This window comes from Atta colombica, unplaced genomic scaffold (assembly GCF_001594045.1).
Source record: "Atta colombica isolate Treedump-2 unplaced genomic scaffold, Acol1.0 scaffold293, whole genome shotgun sequence".
Taxonomy (NCBI): Eukaryota; Metazoa; Arthropoda; class Insecta; order Hymenoptera; family Formicidae; genus Atta; species Atta colombica.
In genome coordinates, this window is record NW_017259396.1 from 1,333,662 (window position 1) to 1,349,300 (window position 15,639).

Here is a 15,639-nt window from a genome sequence, read left to right on the forward strand (position 1 = left end):
GATGTAAATCTATAATGTTTTCAACACAATCTTAATAAACTTACCGAGATCTTTATCCTCCCAAGTCTTTTTAGCTTCCAATAGAGCGTCATAGACTTCTCGGCTGGGCTCGGTGCCGCTAAAGACGTAATATCTCGCTCGCACTCTCTTGAAGAATTCTAAGGATGTGTAATACGAATTTCCGTGATGGGGCACATACGCCAAATCCATGTAAACCGGTTGAACTTTATTCTTCGAATCTTTTATCTTCTTCTCATTTTTACCGGGACTTTCTGAACGTTTTTTGTTCTTGATATTCTCTGACTGAATCTTCTTCGCTTGTTTCCGTTCTTTTTTCGGTGTACTGGGTGCTCCTTTGTTCGATATCTCATTAGTCACTGGTGCGGGGGAAGGCAGCCTAAGAGGTTCTCCCCAATTTTTTACAACATCGAAATTCAAAGTGTCGGAGGTTGTCTCACTTGAGCACGATGGAAATTGAGCAGAGTTCTTCAGATTAAACTTTTTGGGCGGTTTAGGAGACGGCAGCCCAAGAGGGGTTCCCCATCCCTCCAAAGGATCTTTTTTCGAATCACCCTTTGAATCATCTTTATCATCCCGGAATGAAGACGATGGATGATCTTTTTCGTCGGTTGCTTCATGACGAAGATTACCATTTGTGTATCTGGGCGCTATTCCGCTGCTGAAAGTCCCTCCGATCTCCTTCATCTCTTTATCCATCAGAGCTTTATCGAAGTCGAGGTCGGCCTCGTCGACGTATCTCTTTGCATCCAGTTTTTCTCCATAATCACCAGCGGGCTCCTTTTCTACTGTGAATCGACTGTGAATGGGATCACTGCTTTTCTGCATACCAGTCTCACCGTGAAAAGTTTTCATAGCAGATATCTGAGGCGGTACTGCTGGCAGCTCACCATAGAAGCTGCTACTCATCGCGGCCACCGAGAATTCCACTTGTTTCTGCTCCTCTTGTTTATCAGAAGATGATTCATAGTGATGCGTTATTTGCGGTGAATATCCGACTTGTGAGGTTGAAGAAAGAGACGAACTGGGTGGTTCATCGTCAGAATAAGTATGTCGCTCCTCGCTGCTACCCCATGGGTGTGTCATGACTTTACTACGTGTGCTACTATATTCACTCGATGGACTGACCGGAGCATGATCCTTTTCGCCGATTATGTCGTCGGATCCTGGACTATCGCCACGTTGCAATTCCGAGGATTTGATGCTGCCGATAATGCTGCTGATCGCGCTTTCCGCAGCATCTTTGCTTGGCAGACGTTCGTCTACCTTCACATCAGTCTTTTCCGCCAACACAACTGTCTCGCCTTTCTCATTTGTCGTTTCTGTGACTTCCCTGGTGGTCGTTACTATTTCACCTTCGTCGGAAACCGTCTTTGTAGTCGTAACGATAGTTCGAATCATCTCGCCCGACCTGAATCCTTCCGGTGTGCTGGTAGAGGATCGACAATCGGATCTTTTATCAGGCGTCGATCTACCCGATACATGAGGTTGAACTACAGCGCCGTCTCTAATTAACGGCGATGTAGGAACCTCTGGAGTAGACTTGCCACTGAAGACGATATCCTTAGGCAACGATATATCCGGTGAAGACTTACCCGAATAACTTTTGTCATCAGATATAAGTTCTCGTATCAAAGGAGACACCGGATGTTCAAATTTGTCTGCGTCTAAGCGTTCTTTTATTGTAGATTCAAGTTTAGCTTCATGTTTAAGATCGGGTGTCGATTTACCAGAATCGGAATAGAAGGCTTTTACGTCGGGCGTTGTAGTACCCGATGTCACAGTCGTAATCGTTTCTTTAATAATTTTTTCTGCAGATTTAGTAGTTTCCGTCAATTTTTCTAATACTTCCTCGCCGGCCAAAGTGTCTGTGCTCTCTTTGACGTCTGTCTTTGTGGTAACTTTTCCGTCCGGTCCAGTAATCGTGGTTACAGTCGTCACGATTCGCTTTATATCGGCGCTGGCTGCGTCACCTTCGTCACTCACAGCCTTGTAAGTTGAATCTGAAGTAGGATCTGTGTGAATTTTCGAAGGATCAGCTTGTGCTAATTCGGCATCTGCTAATTCCTCTGTCACGATTGTTCGCGTTGTTTTTTTCGTTGTAATAGTCTTCATATATTCGCCAGAATCTTCCTTCGAGTCGCTAATTTCTTCATCAGGGATGACAATCTCGCGTCTGATCACTTTTGTGATAATTTCAGGCTCATCTTGCTCAATAATTTCACGTTTGACAACTTTAGTGACTACTTCCGGCTCGTCATGTTCCATAATTTCCTCCTTAATGATCTTGGTAATCGCTTCGGGCTCATCTTGTTGAATACTCGACTGTTCAATTTCTTTAACTATTTCTTGTGGTCCAAATCCTGGTGGTTCAATTCCTTTCATGACTTCAGTTGTCTTCCCAGATTCCTCCTCTTTAATCACTTCATGTTTGATTGTCGTCTTACTTACAATAACGTCGCCATCCGATTCGGCCGCATGACCGGATGTAACTGTTGCCGAAATCCCCGCAGATTCTTCAGATTTGTCTTTATCGACAGTTTCCGTAATTTTGCTTTCTCTCAATATCGTAATAGTTTGAGCAGATTGCACAGCCTTCGTGTCTTCCACATCTGTTCTTGTTATGTGAGTCGTGGTCAGAGTAGATTCCGATAACTTTTCAGGCACTTTATCGGTTGATTCGATTTTGGAAGCAGTGTCATGTGTAAATTCCGGAGTCGATTTTCCAGACAATGTGGTTATATGTGTCGTTCTCATCTCCGTCATACCACCAACGAAGGCCTTGTGAAATTGGCTCTCATAATCTGATGGATAATCGGATTTATCCAACTGTTGCTCACCCGATTCTGGATACATATCTCTAGCATGCGGCAATTCATAATCTACATCCGTTGTTCCCTCATAATGATACATTGCTTTATCGTAGTCTTCTGGTTCTTCTTCTTGATAAATTTCCACATCGATCACAGATTCTCTTGGGATCTTTCTCTTTAATATAATTTCTTCCACTATTTCTAGGATAATATACCTAGGTAGAGAAGTCATGATGATTATCTCTTCGAGTATCACTTCCGTAATTTTCTTTCCTTTCTTTATATATTCTTCCTCCAAGAGTTTTTCGATTTCCATTCGCTTCTCTTCCGATATGAGAATCTCCTCATCTATATGCGGCTCTGATCGAGCTGGACTATCCTGAGTTGATTTGTCGGAAGGAATAGGTTCCGGACTTAAGCTGGGGCTAGCAGAAAGCGCCGCTTTCGAATCCCTGCCATATCGATCGCTCCCTGCAGGAGATATTTTGCCATCCAGACTTTCCTTCGTAGTATCACCTGATTTTTCATGACTATGAATGTCCTCTTGAGTAACATCTTGAGTTACTTTTCCAAAATCTACGCTAGCTGATGTAACAGGCTCCTCTCTTTTTTCAGAAATATCCAGATCTTTTTCTCCTGATTCTCCTAAGTCGCCTTCAATTATGGTGTTCCTAAGTATCTTTTTCTTCACAATGATTTCTTCAATAATTGTAATGAGAATGTATCGTGGCACAGATTTAACAATGACCATTTCTTCCAAGACTTCCGGCGTGATCTTCTTCTTTTTCATAATGAATTCCTCAATAATATATTCTTCTACTTTCGCTCTTTCTTGCGGTGCCAGCAATTCCGTTTCGGATTCTTTTCCGTATTGAGGCTCGGAGGAGGCTTTGTCGTCTACGAAATCGAAGACTGCACTCCTAGGTATATTTTGCCGGTTAATAATGTCTTCTATTATTTCCATCACTATAAATTGAGGCACCGAATACGTCATAACTAATCTCTCGATCACCGTCAGACTAATCTTTCTTTTCCTCACGATGAACTCATCTATGATGTACTTCTCGATCTCCGCCTTCTTCTCGGCTGTCACTTTAATGACATCTTCTTCTTCATCATCTGATTTTTCTACCTTGCTCGGTTGTCCGATGTCCGGCTCTTTAAAATCGGCAAATCGTTTCTCGCGGATCTTCTGCATTTTTTTCTCGATTGTCTCAGGAGAAGTTATAGGACTCTTACTATCTTTCTTACATTCAACCTTTTCATCAAGTGGTTTCCCCATGTCGAAATGTTTTTCCTCTTGAAATGGTTTCTCTGATAATTTGTCATCGAATAAACTGGCTGTTCTAGATCTGGTTGGTGTTTTCTCACCAGCATCGAAGACGCTTTGCGAACGTGATCTATCCTTTGGAGTTTTATCCACTGGCGAACTAGCTCGCGACGATTTAGCAGATTCGTCTTTTGGAATCTTTCCAGTATCCAAACTAGGCGAAATTGATTGTTCTCCCTTTGCTTCTGGTATTTGCGAAACTTTAATATCATCAAACCTCTCACTGGCAACACTAGATGATCTAGATTTGTCCTTTTGACCGTCGGTTGAACTCGGCGAAATTAATTGTTCTGCCTTTACTTCTGATATTTGCGAAACTTTAATATCATCAAACCTCTCACTGGATGATTTAGCTTTGTCCTTTTGATCATCGGCTGAACTTGGTGAAATTGATCGTTCTCCCTTTGCTTCTGGTACTTGCGAAATTTTAATATTATCAAGCCTTTCACTGGCAACACTAGATGATCTAGATTTGTCCTTTTGATCGTCGGCTGAACTCGGCGAAATTAATTGTTCTATCTTTGCTTCTGGTATTTGCGAAACTTTAATATCATCAAGCCTCTCACTGGCAACACTAGATGATCTAGATTTGTCCTTTTGACCGTCGATTGAACTCGGCGAAATTGATTGTTCTCCCTTTGCTTCTGGTATTTGCGAAACTTTAATATCATCAACCCTCTCACTGGCAACACTAGATGATCTAGATTTGTCCTTTTGATCGTCGATTGAACTCGGCGAAATTGATTGTTCTCCCTTTGCTTCTGGTATTTGCGAAACTTTAATATCATCAACCCTCTCACTGGATGATTTAGATTTGTCCTTTTGATCATCGGTTAAACTTGGCGAAATTGATCGTTCTCTCATTGCTTCTGGTATTTGCGAAACTTTAATATCATCAAGCTTCTCACTGGCAACACTAGATGATCTAGATTTGTCCTTTTGATCGTCGATTGAACTCGGCGAAATTGATTGTTCTCCCTTTGCTTCTGGTATTTGCGAAACTTTAATATCATCAAGCTTCTCACTGGCAACACTAGATGATCTAGATTTGTCCTTTTGATCGTCGATTGAACTCGGCGAAATTGATTGTTCTCCCTTTGCTTCTGGTATTTGCGGAACTTTAATATCATCAATCCTCTCACTGGCAACACTAGATGATCTAGATTTTTCCTTTTGATCGTCGATTGAACTCGGCGAAATTGATTGTTCTCCCTTTGCTTCTGGTATTTGCGGAACTTTAATATCATCAATCCTCTCACTGGCAACACTAGATGATCTAGATTTTTCCTTTTGATCGTCGATTGAACTCGGCGAAATTGATTGTTCTCCCTTTGCTTCTGGTATTTGCGAAACTTTAATATCATCAACCCTCTCACTGGATGATTTAGATTTGTCCTTTTGATCATCGGCTGAACTCGGCGAAATTGATTGTTCTTCTTTTTCTTCTGGTATTTGCGAAGCTTTAATATCGTCAAGTTTCTCACTGGATGATTTAGATTTGTCCTTTTGATCATCGACTGAACTTGGCGAAATTGATCGTTCTCCCTTTGCTTCTGGTATTTGCGAAACTTTAATATCATCAAGCCTTTCACTGGCAACACTAGATGATCTAGATTTGTCCTTTTGATCGTCGGTTGAACTCGGCGAAATTAATTGTTCTCCCATTACTTCTGGTATTTGCGAAACTTTAATATCATCAAACCTCTCACTGGATGATTTAGATTTGTCCTTTTGATCATCGGCTGAACTTGGCGAAATTGATAGTTCTCTCTTTGCTTCTGGTATTTGCGAAACTTTAATATCATCAAGCCTCTCACTGGCAACACTAGATGATCTAGATTTGTCCTTTTGATCGTCGGCTAAACTCGGTGAAATTGATTGTTCTTCCTTTGCTTCTAATATTTGCGAAATTTTAATATCATCAAGCCTCTCACTGGCAACACTGGATGATCTAGACTTATCCTTTTGATCATCGATTAAACTCGGTGACTTTGAGACATCAAATGTTGATTTCGGTTCTGTCTTATCACTGATAATGCTTAATGATCTTGTCTTATCGACAAAATCCGAATCGTCGATTATGTCAGACGTTTTTAATCCGTCAACATCTATTTTCTCTATTGACTGTTTATCATCTATCGGCTTATCAAAAACAATGCTTGGAGATACCGGTCTGTCATGTGATATAATATCGTCTGGCTTAACGTCCATTTTTCCGGAAATTGTTGAAGGTTTCTCCTCCATAGCTTTTTCGTGCGGTATTTTCACATCGACGAAATTCGGGGATTTATCACCCGCACTTTCATAATGTTCTTTAACACTACCCTTGTCATCCGATGTCTTCTCATCGGACTTATCGCTAGCAATGCTGGGAGATTTGCTTCGATCAACAGGTGGTTCTAATTTGTCAGAAACAGGCGATGTCGATTTTTCAAATAATTCTTTCTCACTCGCAACGCTTGATGATCTGGATTTATCGCCTGGTAGTTCCATCACATCTTTAAGATCTGGTTTTTCCTCTGTAACACTGGTCGCTTTCGAGCCATCGACAGATTTCTTCTCATCGGACTTTTCACTTGTTATGCTTGGAGATTTGCTCCTGTCAAGTTCTTCTTTCTTATCCGGAATTGGCGATTTTGCTTTTTCTGTTGATTCTTTCTGATCAGACGTAATACTCGTGACACTAGGTGACTTGGATTTATCCAGCGACGATTGTTCTGTAATATCCGTTAGATCAGTACTGCTCGGCGATTTCGATCGATCATCGAGTCCCTTCGAATCAGTTGTAACACTCATTGAGGCACCTGATTTTGATTTTTCATCGGATAGTTCTATAACATCCTTTAAATCCAGTTTCTCTCCAGCAATACTCGGAGATTTAGAACGATCAAGCGATTCTTTTTGTTCTTCTGTAATACTAGAAGATCTCGATTTCTCTGCGGTGACATCCTTTAAATCCGGTTTCTCTCCAGCAATACTCGGAGATTTAGAATGATCAAGCGATTCTTTTTGTTCTCCTGTAATACTAAAAGATCTCGATTTCTCTGCAATGACATCCTTCAAATCTGGTTTTTCTCTAATTACACTTGGCGATTTTGACCGATCTGCAGGTTCTGCAACATCTTTTAAGTCTATTTTTTCTTCTGCAATACTCGGAGATTTGGAGCGATCAATTGGTTCTTTTTGCTCACTCGTAACACTGATGACACTTGGAGATCTTGACTTCTCCACTGGTGTTTCTGTCATATCCTTCATTTCAGGTTTTTCGCCGGCGATAATGGGTGATTTTGAGCGATCTGGTTCTTTAGATTCGCTAATGCCATTTGTTACACTCGGTGATTTGTCTAATAGAGGTTGTATTATATCTTTCAAATCCGATTTATCTTCTTCAAGTTTCGAAGATTTCAATACATCTTTTGATATTTCAGGTGATTTCGCTACTGGAAACTGTTCCAGTTTGTCGTCTTTAACACTTGTGACACTAGACGATCGAGTTCTCTCGAAATCTACTTTTTCTATAGAAACGCTTGGTGATCTAGAACGGTCACTTATTTTCTTGCTATCTGATTTATCACTAGCTACACTGGGAGATCTATCTTTATCATGCGATTCTTCAGTCTTATCAATAGCTTTAGGCGAATCTGACCTATCAAAAATAGGAGATTTTGGTTTCTCTAAATAACGTTCCGTCACATCTTGAAGATCTGGCTTATCCACAGCTATGCTCGGTGACTTGGAACGTTCGGCCTCTTTCTTCTCATCAGATTTATCGCTAATCGCGCTTGGAGATTCGTCAATTGGTCCCTTTTCATCGTAATATTCACTCTCGAAAATAGGCAACTTTTCACTTACCGTTTCTTTCTCCATAATACTTGGCGATTTCAACTTATAATTTTCTTTCTCATCGACTTTATCACTTAAAATAGTAGGGGATTTATCGAGAGATTTAATATCTTGATCGGATTTTTCTAAAGATATTGGTAATTCTTTGTCTTCGGTTTTAATTTCTTTAATAGATTCAGGTAATTTTTTTATGTCTTTTTCAATAGCAACGTCTTCTTCAGTAACAGGTGCCTTTGCAAAATACATTTCAGATTTATCTGTAGGTGACTTCGAGAAAATTGTCTCAGCTGGTGAAACATCCTCTGAATGGAGCGATTCAGGTGTCTTTGAAACACCAATCGTTTCTTTTTTCTTAGGTTCTGGAACCTTCTCGATTGGAAGTTTTGATTTTTCAGCTAATTCTATTAGAGATTTCTGCGTTGTTGTATCAAGAGATGAAGGAGATCGTGATTTTTCGATTTTTTCAATTGGAGAACTAGATTTCTCGATTTTTTCTTCAGCTGGAGATTTCATTTTTTCAATTTTTTCATCTTCCTTAGTCGGAGATTTTGGTTCTACTTGTTCCTCTTTAGGCGACTTCGGTATATCTTTTTCGGCAATTTTATCTGATACCTTCAAGTCTTTTTCCATAGGAGATTTTGTAATATCTTCCAATTCCTCTGGTACCTTTGGCTTATGCAATTCTGATTTTTCCAAACTGTCTTCAAGATCCTGTGAATCACGAGGACCAGCAGGTGACTTTTCCAAGCTGTCTTCTGGAGTAATCTTATCCTTACCTTCTGGCGCAGATTTTTCAGAAATACTATCCTTTTCGGGAGTACTTATGTCCGAACGTGAGTCTTTATCTAAAAGTAATGAATCTTTATCTGGTGTAGATTTAGCAGATACATCCTTAAGAGAATCATCTGGAGTAACAGTTTTCGTAAAAGTTATGCTGCCGCTTGGACAGATCTCAATTTCCTCTCTGCCATCCTCACTACATGCTGTAACCAGCATTCTTTTGACAGTGCCATCGTCAAATGGTTTTGGTATATTTGCTGCTAATGTTTCTTGAGGACTCTTCTCTTCCTTAATTATTGGAGTTTCTTTAATTTCTGTGGTCTCTAATGGTTTAGATTTCTTATCGTCTTCAAGTAATTCTACTTTTGGCTCTTGTGTGAAGCCTGTTGCATCTGCGAGCTTTGTTTCTGCCTTCACTTCTTTAGCAACTTTTTTAAGTTGCAGTTCCTCGACTTCTTCTTTAATCGCAGGCTCAATTTCTTTCATTTCAAGTTTCTCGTCAATTATCTTTGGGCTTGGTATAATTGATTTAGAAATGTCTGGTGCGTCAATTGATGGTTGCTTATCGGAGAAATCTTTGGGCGTTTCCTTACTTGAGTCTTCGATTGAAGGCTTTTCTGCTTTTTCAGAGATTGATGGCGTCAATGTTGTAGCAGTCTCCTTCTGAAGAATGTCATCCGTCTTTTCCTTAGCCTCATCTAAATATTTCTCAGTAGTATCAACAATTTCTGATATTTCGGATATTTCCTGTTCTACAGGTTCTCGTTTCTCATCAATTGGTTTAATATCTTTTGCAATGTGAAGCTCTTCTATTCCCACCTTCCCTTTGGTTTCTTGCACGAATTTCTCGTCTGCTTCGATCACTTCACTTGTGGTATCTTCCACAGATTCTTCAATATCTTCTTTTTCTTTCATCTCGCTCGCTTTCTCAGGAGATTGTACATCACGTACTTTATATTCCTGCTCGACAGCTTCAAAATCGTCAATCACGTCTTTCTCATGTTCCTTCGTAACTGAAGACGGAATCTGTGAAATCGCTTTCTTTATATCAACTGTATCAGAAATTCTTCTGGGTATACTAACAAATCCATCCACTTCTTTCTCGATGTCCTCCTCTTCGGATGTGGCCAATAACTCCTCTTCAGCGCTCATTTCTTGCTCAAGCACATCTTCTTTCTTATCTTTTTTTAACTCAATTGGACTTTTCTTCTCTTCAATGCTGGGCATTTCTGCGACCGGTTTCTCAGTCAGTATTTGCGACTCTGGAATCGCTTCCTCCTTAATAATATGCGATAATTCTTCATCAGTTACACTAAGTATTATATGTCTCGGTATTTTTTTCTTAATGATAATTTCTTCGATAATCTCAATAATGATTTTCTTAGGCACCTTCTTTTTACCACATATTTCTTCAAGTTTTTTGATATTAATGTTATCTCCCTTGGTAACATATTCGTTAATAATATATTCTTCAACTTCTGCTCTTTCTTGCGAAATTATCGATTCAGTTTCTGGAATCTCTGGAATAGTAGTCTCAGCGACTAATTTTTCTTTTTCGTCCTCGAATATCTTTTTAAAAATTACTAATAATTCTTTCTCCGTAACATCAAGTATCGTGTTCCTGGGAATCTTTTTTTTAATAATAATTTCTTCGATAATTTCAATAAGAATTTGCTTGGGCACTGTCTTTTGAATAGAAATGTCGTCGATTGTCGATGCGGTAATCTTTTTTCCTTTAATAACGTATTCATTAACGATAAATTCCTCAATATAAGGCTTAAACGCGCCTTCATCGGTTAGTTTTTCTTTTCCGGTTGGAGCATCAGAAACTTCAGCAGCGAATTCTTGTTTCGCAGGTATGTCTATTTTTTGCTCCTCTGTTATCTGCTCCTCTGCCGATTGTTCTGGCGATTCTTCCGGCGATTTCTCTTGAATTATTTCCGATAATGCTTCTTCAGGAACGTTTAGTACCATATGCCTAGCAAGTTTTCTCTTAACAATGATCTCTTCAATAATTTCGATGATAATCTTTTTAGGCACAACTTTCTTAATAGAGATTTCTTGAACGATTTCTATGGTAATTCGTTTTCCTTTAACAATATATTCGTTAAGGATATATTCTTCGATCTCCATTCTCTTTTCAAGTGTGATAGATTCCTTCAGCCTCAAAATCTCTGAATCATCTATCACATTTTCTCTGAGAAGTCCCTTCTTCGTGATAATCTCTTCGATAATGTAAATCACGCGTTCTCTCGGGATGCGCTTCGTTACAGTGACATATTCAATCACTTCGATAGTAACCTTCTTCTTCTTCGTAATAACTAATTCTTCGATTATTTCTTCAATTGGCACTTCCTTGCTGAGAATTTGCTTGATATCCTCTGGCAATTCACGGTAACCAATTTCCAGTCCTTCATCATATATCTTGTCCGTGACAAATTTTGGCGAAGTTGGCGTAGAACCGGGAGTCACCATCACTATCTCCGCCTTCGCTGGCGAAATCTTTTGCTCGAAGACGATCATGGATTCTTCTATCTCGTCCTCCAGCTTCTTTTCGAAAGATGGCCGTTTTGCTACTTCCTTTACACATACGTCCTCGATACCAGCCTGCATCACATCTACCCGAGATGTATCATCATCCGTCGGTTTTTTATGTTGATCGCAAATATCTTGATCGTCTTTTAATATCTCCTCACAAATTTTTTGCGCATCCCGTTTATCTTTCGCTATATCCTTTATAGGCGATGTTATTATATCGTCCTTTTCTTTCACCACTTTTACACAAGGTTCTTCTTTTACCTCGAGAACGCCAGGTTTTTCGTATGGAAGTTTGTCGGGCTTTTCAAATTTCTCAAGCTCTTTATGAACCGGAAATACTTCAGTAACATCAACTTTCTTTGGCATTACAATATCTTCATGAACAAGTTTGAGTTCCTCTTCTTCTAATTTAGCAACTATTTCTGGAGATATTTTTTCACTTGATATAGAAGGCTTTCTTTCCGTCAAAATTGGGGAGATTTCTTCTTTCGATGGTTTTCTCTCCGTCGAAATCGGTGAAATCTCTTCTTTTTTAGGAGTTTGCTCGAATAATGCTTTGTCGGAAAGAAAATCGTCTTCTCTGAGTACCTCGGCGACTTTCTTCACAATTTCTATGACATCCTTGGGTTTATCTTCGAGCTCGATACCGGCAGTGCCAGCAAGGACTTCTCCGACATCCCTAACAGCTTCTTTCATATCTCTATATGGACCCTCTATTTCCTCTTCATATTCCTCTTCGAATTCTTCATCTTTTGGTATAGCAAACTTGACTTTTTCCGGTTCTTTTATGTCAGGTAAATGGCTCTCGATATGTGGCTTTATTTCTTCCAATTTCTCAGCCACCCCTTCCAAAGTATCCTTTACTATATCTTTCAGGGCGGATGGCGTTTCATGTATCTCAACTATTTCTTCTTTAATTTTATCTTCCAAAGATTCCAATGAATCTCTTAAACTATCTTTCACAGTTTTGAATTTTTTCGAAGCTTCTTCCAAAAGTGCCTTTACCTCTTCTACATCTTCTCCAATATCTTCTTCCTTCAAAAGTTCAATCTCCTTCGCAATTTCCTTGTCTTCAATTAGTTTTGTTGGTGAAACGCCTGGTGATACATCTTTTGTAAGAAATGATTCCTCGATTTTGGCTTCTATTTTTTTAATTTCATCTAACTTATCAGTAAAAAGCTTTTCTTCGATATCCGGCACACTCTTCCTCTGTACGTCCAGTATCTCTTCCTGTATAAATGCCGCAGTTTCCTTGATGGCAGCTACTTTTATGTCAACAGTCGTAGGTTTCGCCTCTTCAAATGTTTCGGGTTTGTCAACAGGCTTGCCAATTTTAGGGAATACCTTCTCCATATCAACCTCTTCTAAGACCGTTTTCTCTTGTACTTTTGGTTCTTTTGGAGAACTTGATTTTGAAGATTTTTCATCGGAATCCTTTTCAGAATCCTTCTTTTTCTTAGTCAATTTATCGATACCTTTTTCAAATTTATCCGCCACTTTGCCAAAGAAACTAAAAACACTCTTCTGCTCTTTTGCGGGCGGAATAGGCGATTCTTTATCTTCTTGCGCAGTTGGTGATAATTTCTCTTCTTTTCCCTTCTCGAAATCTTCCATTCGGTAGAGCTTAGGATCGACTTCTTCATGAACCGGAAGATCAGCGACCTCGTCTGGTGTTTTAACAATGTCTCTTTGCAAATTCGGCATCGCCTGGCGAACATCAAATACTTTGACTTCCGGCTTGGCCGCCACGATAATAGTTTCCGGAATGACTTCTTTTTTCAGCTTTGCAGAAGCATCCTTCTCTTTTACTTCTTCAATAACATGTTTTTCATCAATATCCTCTTTTATTTCATCCAATGGTATTCGCTCGTCTTCTGGTAAAGTCGGAGCAGTTGTGGTGGCCCCCGATTCTATTGTCGAGATTCGCTCCTGAGATTCTTCCATCTTTTCGAGAATATTCTCTTTCTGATCGACATCCGGCTTTATGTCTGTATCGGTTGTTTTTTTCTCCGATGAATCTAATTTGTCCGGACTTAAACTGGACGGTTCTTTCGTGATGTCCTCGCTGTCTTTTTTACCGGAGTCGTCCTTCTCTTCGGCTTTCTGTACGATTTCGGCTGCGGATGCTATTATCTCTTTTACTTCTTCCTGTAATTGTTCCTTATGTTCCGAAGATAATTCAGCGATTTCTTTCTCTTCTTTATCCAAAATCTTTTCTATTTTTTTTTCCGGGCTGTCATCTTTTTCCTTCTCCTCAGGTTCCTCCTTCTCGCCCTTTTCCTTCATTGCCTCCACGTCTTTTAATATTTTTGCCTTTTCTGATTGAGCTTCATCGAGAACGTGCTTTTGTTCGCCCTCGCCGCTCTGAGCAGAATCTTCGGTGTAAACCTCTTCTTTCTCCACAATAAGATATTCATCTTCTTCAGTCAATTCTTGACTTTCTTTTCTAGAACCTTCCTTCTTAGGTATATCTTCAATCTCGGCGGTAACATCCTCTTCTGTAATATCCTCCTCTTTCTTGTCAGTGGCTTCAGCCGTGATTTCATCATCACCTTCAAAACGATCGTCCTTTCGAATTTCTTCGATTCTTTCCGCCTTTTGTAAAACAGCTTCAATTTCTTCCACTACCTCTCGCTCTTCTTTGAGATCTGCCAATACCTTACTTTCTATTGAATCTAATGATATATCTTCAGATTGTTCAATTAAGCTCTTATCAATCGGTTTTATAACTTCTGGTTCTATGCCAGATGGAGTGGAGACCGTGGAAGAATCGGTAGTGCCTTTGTCGCCCTTCACTTTACGAATAACACCATCTTTGTCTGATTTTACAGAAGCAGTCGGAGTACTGCGAGTAGATTTCGCCGGACTACCCGGCATACGGGCTTTATTGGGACTAACTGGTTTCGCGCGACGACTGATCGGCTTCCTGTCCATTGGTTTAGGTTTTGCTGTCACCTTGACAACTGGTGCTGCAGAATCCTTCACGGCAGACTTCTCGACTTCAGATTTCTTCTGTTCCACCACTTTCCTGTTATTAGCTTCCTTAGCACTCTTAGCTGGAAGACTTGGAGCAACCTTGACCGCCGGTTTCACTTTCGGTATAGCTTTCGATATCTCTGTCTTTGTTGCAGCACCATTCAGAGTCTTCTTCGGAGTAGTCGGGGAAGATTTCACAGCGTCTCTTTTCTCTGCACCAGAAGATTTGGCTTTTTTCTCAATCAACTTCGGCTTTGGAGTTACTTCGCTTTTCTTCAACTCAACTTTCATCTTGCTTTCTTTTGGTTCTTTCTTTTTTGGTTCGGGCTTGGGCTTCGGTTCTTTAGGTTCCTTAGATTCTTTAGATTCTTTAGGTTCCTTGATTTTCTCAGGTTCCGGTTTAATTAAATCAGTCTTTTTCACATCTTCTTCTCGTTTTTCGGCCTTTTCTACTTTAATTGATTCCTTCTTGGGTTCTTTTTTCACTTCTTTTAGTTCTTTTTCAATTTTCTTACTCTCTTTTGTCTCAGTCTCGATCTTCTTATTTTCCACAACTTTCTTCGTCTTCATTTCGGTTTTAGGTTTATTAGCAGGTATAATCGGCGTCGATTGAGGGATACTCTTGGATACAGTCTCGTCTGCGGCCTTGATGGATTTTGGCTCCGATGGTTCTCTCTTCTCTTTCTTTGTCTCCAAAATTTTCTTGGGTTCCTTCTCGATAAGACTAAGTTTTTGCTTGGTTGACTTATCTCTGAGTGTCGCTAAAGACACTGACGGTGACAGAGTCTTCGCTGAACATACTGGATGCTTTAAAAAGTCCAGATGTTTTAATCGTTCGAAACCTTCGAAGATCTTGTGTTGCGGCGTACTGCCGGGAAAGAGAATCCGCGTGATGTTATCCTCGGGATTGGCCGGCTGCCAAACTAGAAGCGCGCATATCGACACGAGATTCTGCATCGGGAATGTGAGATTGTTCGAATCTTTTTTATGAGAACCTGCAAACAGCTTCGAATCTGACGTGTGCCACTTCGCCAAGAATTCGCGCACTTCGCGACTGTCCTTGCTCGGACTGAGCACGTACATATCCAGCGTGCCATGGCCCACTTTATGATAGAGGTTGATCGGATCGGGATCTCTGTAGCAAGGATGAGCGCGAAGATTAATGTGTCGAAGATTCACCACCATCTCTTGACCAATATCAGTGAGGTTGAAAATGAGCGGATCAATATCCTTATCTCCGTCGGGTGAATTTGATTGTCTTCTTTCCTACATTATGTATATTTTTAATGAGAAAATATACTGATTTAGCGATTATCACGAAAAATTTTAATTATTATTATT

General features: G+C 40.0%; 1 protein-coding gene across 4 annotated transcripts in view; it reads right to left on the reverse strand.

Moving 5' to 3' along the window:
- The window catches only part of LOC108690056 (microtubule-associated protein futsch), a 55,372-nt gene that overhangs the window by 1,828 nt on the left and 37,905 nt on the right, over positions 1-15,639 (reverse strand). For 2 of the 4 annotated variants that reach the window (XM_018197130.1, XM_018197131.1), the window contains one exon: positions 45-15,564. In XM_018197130.1, coding sequence (XP_018052619.1) covers positions 45-15,564 — 15,520 coding nt within the window. The remainder of the gene's footprint in view (positions 1-44; positions 15,565-15,639) is intronic. The other 2 variants (XM_018197133.1, XM_018197132.1) reach the window with 2 other exon arrangements.